This window comes from Centroberyx gerrardi, chromosome 12 (assembly GCF_048128805.1).
Source record: "Centroberyx gerrardi isolate f3 chromosome 12, fCenGer3.hap1.cur.20231027, whole genome shotgun sequence".
Taxonomy (NCBI): Eukaryota; Metazoa; Chordata; class Actinopteri; order Beryciformes; family Berycidae; genus Centroberyx; species Centroberyx gerrardi.
In genome coordinates, this window is record NC_136008.1 from 24,139,641 (window position 1) to 24,147,491 (window position 7,851).

Below are 7,851 nucleotides of genomic sequence, written 5' to 3' on the forward strand. Positions count from 1 at the left end.
CTCAGACACACGCATACACGCTCACACAAGTGCCTGCCCTTCAACAAAGGCTTTTTAATTATCTTTCATTGATTTCAGAGCTCTGTTAATCTCAATCAAAGATCCCGCTAATAGCTTCCAGCTACAAGGGAGGAGAGAGAGAGGGAGAGGGGGAGACGGAGTCAGTCAAGCTTGAATTGGTCAAATTTTCAACTTGAGTCATTCTTCTCCACCACAACTTGGAAAGACTTAAAGGTGAATGCCATTTAATTCAAAGGGGATTCATAAGAAGTTATTTTGAGAAGAAAGAAAGAAAAAAATCAGTCTACTAAACTAGAAAATTCACCACACAAAGAAAACAACAGTACCACTAGTTGAACTGACCTGTTTTCTTGAGCGTCCCGTGCATGATTTGGTGGTAAAGTATAAATGTAGCCTATAGCTGTACATTCAGACGGAACATGGAAAAAATGTAGAGGTGGCAGAAATGCATCCAAACAAGCCAATCAGCTTCAAGAAGGACTCTATCCAAACGGCTGCAAATACAGATGGAAAAACGTACATTGGGTATTTGTGACCAATGACGTTTCTAAAAGCACAGACTTGGTCATGCTGGATTAAAGGATTTAAATGCAAGAATACTAGAATAAAGAAGTATAATGCTGAAGAATAGCTTCAAGTAATCTACTATACATCACCTCATCATTCCTCTCCCTGAAAAAAAGAAGTCAAGTCATCACGGCAGTTTCGTACGGTAAGACTTGACGCAGGATATTGCTCCAGCCCTGGACAATTCAGTCAATACCATACTATATCACTACTTTATTAGTACGGCCCATAGATTAGTAAGGCCTACAGACTGACCAGCCTGCCAGGCATTCCTCACTAGCCGCACACACACATACATCACATACATATTTCTCTTTTTCACCCGTGGCCAAATGTCTCTGTCTGTTTCTCTCTGTGTCTCTGTGCTGTCAGGTACAGTGTCACTTGTTTAAACATAATATCTATTTAAAACCGCTGTTTCTCCCAAACCACTCTGCCCGTCTGTCTTTCTGTCTGTGTGCCTCTCGTCTGACTGAGTCCAGCCTTATTGAGTCAGGGTGTTGGTGAGGTAGACATGGGGGGAGAGGAGGACGACGGAGGGGGAGAAGGGATAAAAAAGAGGTGTGTGTGTGTTTAGAGGATGGTTGGCAGGCGAAGAGAATGTCCCCTCACCCTTAAGGAGAAGGCAAAGTGTGTGGGTGTGTGTGTGTGTGTGTGTGTGTGTTTGTGAGGAAAGTAAGAGAGGGGAGAGTCTCGTCTCCTCCTAACCCCGTTGCCAAGCAACAACCATGCTGTGTCGCCGCGGAGACAGAGGTGATGATGTCACTGGAGATCAGAGAGAACACGTACGCCAAACACGCAGAGACACACAGACACGCACACACACACAGAAAAACGCGCACACACACACATATTCACTAACACACTGCAGACCCACACTCTCCACACTTAAAGAGACATGTACACACACACACTTTTTATTATTTATCGAACAACATTCATTCGCTGAGCCTAACCTTAACCCTGATCGTAACCCAGACCCCAACCTGAACCTAGCTCTAATTCTAACCGCTATAATAGCCCCTTTTCAAAGCGACTGCCCTAGTCACACACACTCATACACACACTGCAGTGTGTGGACCAGGTGTTCCGAGGTGGGGTGTGGAGAGGCATGTAGGGACAAGGATGGAGAGAGGGATGGAGGAAGGAGAAGGAGAGAAGAAAGAGAGGACTGAAGGGAGAGACAGAATGTTCTTTCAGCTGACACTCTTATCCAGCAGTAGAATCTGTTCAAATTCATGGATCAACAACATTGTAAGAAACCAATAAGTGTGTGTGTGTGTGTGTGTGTGTGTGTGTAATCCACTGACTTTCTGACAAATTAGCTCTTTGATCAACTTCCTTTGAAATGACATTGACAAGTGTGTGTGACGCCACTCTGCTGTTGGTCGTAAAAACTGGTAGCTTACAGTATGATTCTTTTGTGATTACACAGGCCAGTGGTTGTCATCCTGCAGTGGTTCACAAGATGATTTTGAGTGGGGCTTTGAATTATGGAATGTGAAAAAAATAATTTGCAAATGTATTATCAGCTTCTTAATATCTGTGAAACAATGAATATATGCAGCTAGGCTTCTTCCACTTATTAATCAGTGAAATAGCCAGAAAATGGGAAAAATGTCATCACAACTGCCTTGTTTTTGGGCGGCATGGGCCGACAAGGATAAACAACACTGATACACAGTTGTCTATCATGTACCAGTTCACCTGTCTATACAACTAAATCCCTCTCTTTCTCTCTCTATCTCTCTCCCTGCCTCTCTCTCTCTCTTTCCCCAGGTGCAGACAGCAGACAGATCTGATTGGTTGGAAAGTTCTGAAGGGGCGGAGCTCGTGAGTCTACTACAGGATATGACTCAGTCCAACCGGTGTGTGTTTGTGCTGTTCATATGTGTGTGTGTGTGTGTGTGTGTGTGTGTGTGTTCAGGTTTGTATATGCCTTCACATAAAATACCCATAGATCTCAGACAAAATAATCCTAATTCATTCATTTTGAAATTATTTTGTGGCAAAACAAGAAAAATATCAAGGGAATGAATGTGTGTTTGAGTGACCGAATGCATGTGTGTGTGTGTCTGTCCATATAAGGTGTGTGCTTGTCTCTGTGTATGTGCGATGTGTGTGTACAGTAGGGCTGAAACGATCCCTCAAAGGTTTCCAGTAACAAGTCTTGTTATTTTTATGCATGTCTAAACACTTCTATGTACATGTCAGAACCGATCTTCTTCTCCCTGTTAATTGAAAGGATGCGTGCTCCCGACAGTGCAGAGGAGAGCGTGTGTCAGCTTAATGGCTCACAAGGAGCTGGAAAGTAAAAAAAAAAAAAAGTAAAAATAAGACTTCAACTTTGTATGGGTTTTCTTGAAATCTCATCAATGGCAGGAAGCATGACTTACACCTCCCTCCAGCAACTGACAGTAGCAGCTTCCTTCCAAGACTCATGGAGACTGTAAAGAACAGTAATCAGCATTTCAACTAGAAGCTATGAGCAAGTTTTCACTTTCAGCAGCCAGTGTTTCCTTTATATTCATTTAATTGCAACCTGGGTGTCAGATCCAAAATTACCCGCAACCCTAACATCTACACAAAAATGTACAGGAGACACCGCTTTAATCCTTACCTTCCGTTTAATTAGTTACTGTGTGAAGAAGTCTTCACATGGGTGGGGGGATGTATCAGCCTGAGCCGTAACTTTAACACATTCAGCGTCAAGATAAATATCTCTTTAAGTGAAGTCATATTTCTCTTGACCTCTATAGGGGGAATTAAACGTGAGAGCTTCACTGTTGTGATGTGTTTTTAGTCACTGTGAAATCTGACTAAAAGGTAACTGGGATTTTCTGCAGTCCAGAAAAAAAAGAAAAAAGAAAAATAGCCAAACTCATGATCATGTATTCATGATGAGCCAATTACGACCTTACGATCACACATTTGAAATATTTTTTTTAACAGTTACTTCTGAATGGAAATAGGATTTTATAATTTTCTTTATTTCAAGAGGTAAAGATAAGATATCATTATTTGTGGGTTTTTTGTTTAATTTATTTTTGGTTAATGTTTACCAAAGGTACCAACAATTCTGCAAGGCTGTGTGTGTGTGTGTGTGTGTGTGTGTGTGTGCGCACCTGTATCTCTGCATCTGGCTGGCTGGCTGGCTGTGTTATGAGTGTGTGGGCGGAGTGTGTGTGTGTTCCCTCTTTGAGCTCAGGGTTTTGTCGTCGTAGCGACCATGCTTCCTTTGATCTTTTGATGTGAGAGACCAGCGACCTGGCACACACACACACACACACACACATAATGCATACACACACACAAAGAATACACAGAAATAGTCTCTCTCACTGCCTTCCATATACAAACAAACTCTCTCTCTCTCTCTCTCTTTCTCTCTCTCTCTCTCTCTCTCTCTCTCTCTCTCTTTCTCTCACACACACACACCCTGTCAGATCAATAATAAAGGTGTATTGTTGTCCTGCTATAGCGGCCTCTCCTGCTCTCCCCTCCCTCTCCCTTTCTCTCCTCTGTCACTCCTTTTCTTCCCCTCTCTCTTGTCAACCTCTCTATACCCATTTCTCCCCCTCCATTTTCTGCCCCACCTCCCCCTCCCTCTCCTCTCTGCCTCGCTCTCTCTCCTCCCTTCTCTCTCCCTCTTCAGCCGCCTCCTTCTTTCCACCCTCCATCCTTCTCCTCTCCCTCTCTGTCTCTCCTCTCCTCTCTCCGTCTCTCCTCTCCCTCTCCGTCTCTCCTCTCCTCTCCTCCCCTCTCTCCTCTCTGGCAGATGAAAGCAGAGATCAGCTCCAGCCTTTGAAGTGGCTGAGACTGGCACACTCCCACTGCTTTAGCGGTAGGAGGAGGGGAGCAGAGGTTTTTTAGGAGAAAGGGCAGGAGATGAGAGGAGTTATGAGGAGAGGAGAGGAAGGGAGAGGGGGCGAGGAGAGGTTTTAATTGAGAGGATGAGAAGAGTTGGGGCAGAGAGAGAGGAGAGAGAGAGAGAGAGAGAGAGAGAGGAGGGGTGGGAAGGAGAGGAGGCGAGGCGAGGTCTGGCCTAAGATCCCAACCCAAATGATGTCATTCAGCTTTTACCATGGCAACCTGCGGAATGCCTTTTCAAAACCTCCGGCCCTGACCGAATGCGGAGGGAGGGGAGGAGTCCCTCCACTCTGAAGAAAAAGCCTTGAGGCCCCAAACTTGATCCTCAGTTTATTGCTGCATTCAGTTAAACACGAAGCCGGCAGGAATGCGGCCCGCTTTTACCAAGGCTGAAGGAATAATAGCGGTGGTATAATGTGTTTTCTGACAACAGATGTAGCGCAGCGACCTGCGTGACTCTCCTCAGCAAACACACGCCACTCTGAAACTCTGGGATTCAGCTGCAATTTATGAAGGATTTTCCCTAACCGCCAACCTTAAGACCCTAAAATCAGCTGAACAGCGAACCTATCGTACCTTCACAAGTGGGACAGTAACCTACCTGACTCTGCTGGACCGAGCAGGTGTTGTGATTTTGTCCGAGGCAGTTCAGGGAATAGCCCATATCTGTTGAGATGCGTTTCTAGGATTCATGCCTTCTATTTAAACGACACTATCGATGGCATATTCAGACCGATTTCACATAGCCAGACATTTAGCCTCACTCCACTTCACTCCATCTTAGCGCAGGAGACAAGTGTGGGTAAAGGCCAAATTCTCGGGGGGGGGCGTGTTTACGTCTTCGGCCAATCCCAATCCGGAGCAGCGTTCAAAACGAACTCCCGTTTGACGGCCTTTGAACCCACGAGAGACACAAAAGGCAGCTGATCAGGATGTGAGGACCGAGGTGTGGGTGTGGTGGAGGGACCAGTCGAAGCAGACTGGAGGTAGAAACAACAGTTTTCCCCATGAACAATCCATTTAGATTGATTTCGGAGTGAACCATCCCTTTTCGGTCAAGCTTATTACTGTCCCCACTGCTTTTTGTCTCATGGCTCTATCGTGAACAGAAGAAGATATGCCGGTGGTTGGACTCATGGAAAACACACACAACGCAATATTGTCGCTTACGCAGGACGGAACAGCGAACTGAAACCAAGTGGTCGTGTAAGCCGAGCGTGACGCTGATGATGCCGTTCGCCGTAATCTAGAAGCAGTTATTTCTTTATGTACTGCCCTCCATACCGCAGCCCAGCTCGACTTGTGCAGGGATTTAATGAGTAACCCGAGCCGAAAGTTTGTCCCTAAAACTTTTATGGACCCAATTTATGTTTTCCAAATCCACAAACTTTCCAAGGATTTCCGAGGCCTGTGGGAACTGTGTTAATTAGGTTAATTAGGTAGGGTTTAATTAACTAAGGGGGGGAGAGGGGGGGCTTGTGTTGGCCTGGCTGTCAGGCTGCCCTCACAGACACCTGGGAGGGAGAGGAGAGAGGGAAGGACGGAGGGAGAGGAGAGGAGGGAGGGAGGAGAGAGGGAGAGGTGGAGAGAAGGGACTGAAGGAGAGGAGAGGAGTGGATTGCATGTATAGTGTGTGTGTGTGTGTAGACTGACGTATTTCCATATGCCGTGTGTGTTTTTAATAATGCCACAGCACTATGGCATTTGAAATATACCATTGTCACATTGGAAATGAGAGCGTAAGAGAACAGAAAGGGAGCAGAGGTGAATGCAGCCATCAGGGTTTCCAAGTCCCAGTCCAGTTCACCGGCGGCGACCGAGGCTCCGATCCATCACGCAACACCAGGAGCTACAGGAAAACACCCCAACAAACACACTCCTCTCCCGCACCTGGCAATGACCTCAATTCCTTCTCCTGTCGTTCTGAATGATAGGTTTTCCCCCCTGCAGCCTGCAGTCTTTGGTGGGTGCATTGAGTTTCAAGGAAAATAAGCGCCTCTCACGATAAGCCATAGTAGAAAATGTCCCACCAAAAGAAAGGTCAACAACACCTACAATTAAGACCCAAAGATGGTTCAGTGTTGTTACATGCAGTCTCTGGGTTGCCAGCCCATCAGCCCATGAGGACAAGAAGTCTCATATTTGCCTGACGAAGGTCTCAGTACCGAAACGTTGCGAATAAATGTTTTAATTGCAAGTACAGACAGTGTCTGGGAATCTCTTTTTATAGTATTTTGTGATGTAAAATTTCACTAGGTACAGGTAAAGACTTGAATAAGATCAAACCTTGATGCGGTTTTTACGCAACTAGAGTAAAAAAAGTTCTGCCTATTTATTGCTGTTGTTTCTTTCTAACTATATTGTGAAAACTTCATCATACGACGATGATGAAATGTCTCATGTGCGATGTGGCCGTGGTTCCAGGCCTGAAATCCAAACTGTCCTTGCGAAGAGGCACAGGTGAATGTTGAAACATTCCCTGATGTACGAGTGGGAGCTTTGGCCTGGACAGCACTGACACAGCCCCAACTAGGCCAATGAATTCCATATATAGGATACAAGCCTGTAAGCTTAGTGGAGAGAATGAGGCAGAGTCGGGCTAGAAATGGGTGAGAGAAATGTGCAGCAATCTCAAAGCTATATCAAGCGACGGATGGATTAATTCCAGTGTTTGTAAGCAATACATTAAACCCCTTTTAAGATATCTGAAACACACGTACAGTACATTACATTGTTCATTTTTGCATTCTTGGAAGAATCTGTTTGTAGTAGAACAAGTCGTTTACTCCGATTCAACACTAAGTGTGAATGCATATGCAGATGTTAATTAATGTATGTGTGCAACACAGTCTTTATACATAAAAAACAATTGAGTCTTGCTGTTATTTTTGTTTGTCTCGTTCAGGTGTCATGGTGACGTGGCGCCGCTGGCTGCTGAGATCCTCCAGGAGATCTGCACCTTCTGAAGGCTTCACCATTCTAGAAGATCTTCACTTTGTGGGACCAACATTCTACAACTTTTCAGCATTTCTAGACCTTTTCAGCCTTCCAGCAACTTTCAACATTCTAGAACTTTTCAGTGTTTCTAGAACAGTCAACTTTCTGCTTTGTAGTCTGCTTTTTACATTGTCAGTCTTCAGGTGAGGCACTGCTGAATGATCAGCCGTAGGTGCTTTAGAAATAAGGGCCTTTGTGTTTTGGAATAAACTGCCTTAAGTTATTCATACTTTGAAATCTCTTACTAGAACCCATTATTAGAAACTCGCTTTGGATATTTACTACCATCTGGTTAACATAATACATACTCATTTGTATTTAATATAATATGTTATTGTTTTAATTCTGTATTTTATTTATTGTTTTATGGGTTGTTGTGGTTATTGTTGTGTCAGT

The 7,851-nt window shown here is 44.6% G+C and overlaps 1 protein-coding gene across 1 annotated transcript in view; it reads left to right on the plus strand.

Moving 5' to 3' along the window:
- The window catches only part of ulk4 (unc-51 like kinase 4), a 92,986-nt gene extending 85,157 nt beyond the window's left edge, over positions 1 to 7,829 (plus strand). Inside the window, exons 35-36 of the mRNA XM_071911778.2 lie at positions 2,368 to 2,456; positions 7,364 to 7,829. Coding sequence (XP_071767879.1) covers positions 2,368 to 2,456; positions 7,364 to 7,424 — 150 coding nt within the window. The 3' untranslated portion in view covers positions 7,425 to 7,829. The remainder of the gene's footprint in view (positions 1 to 2,367; positions 2,457 to 7,363) is intronic.
- Positions 7,830 to 7,851: the final 22 nt, after the last annotated feature.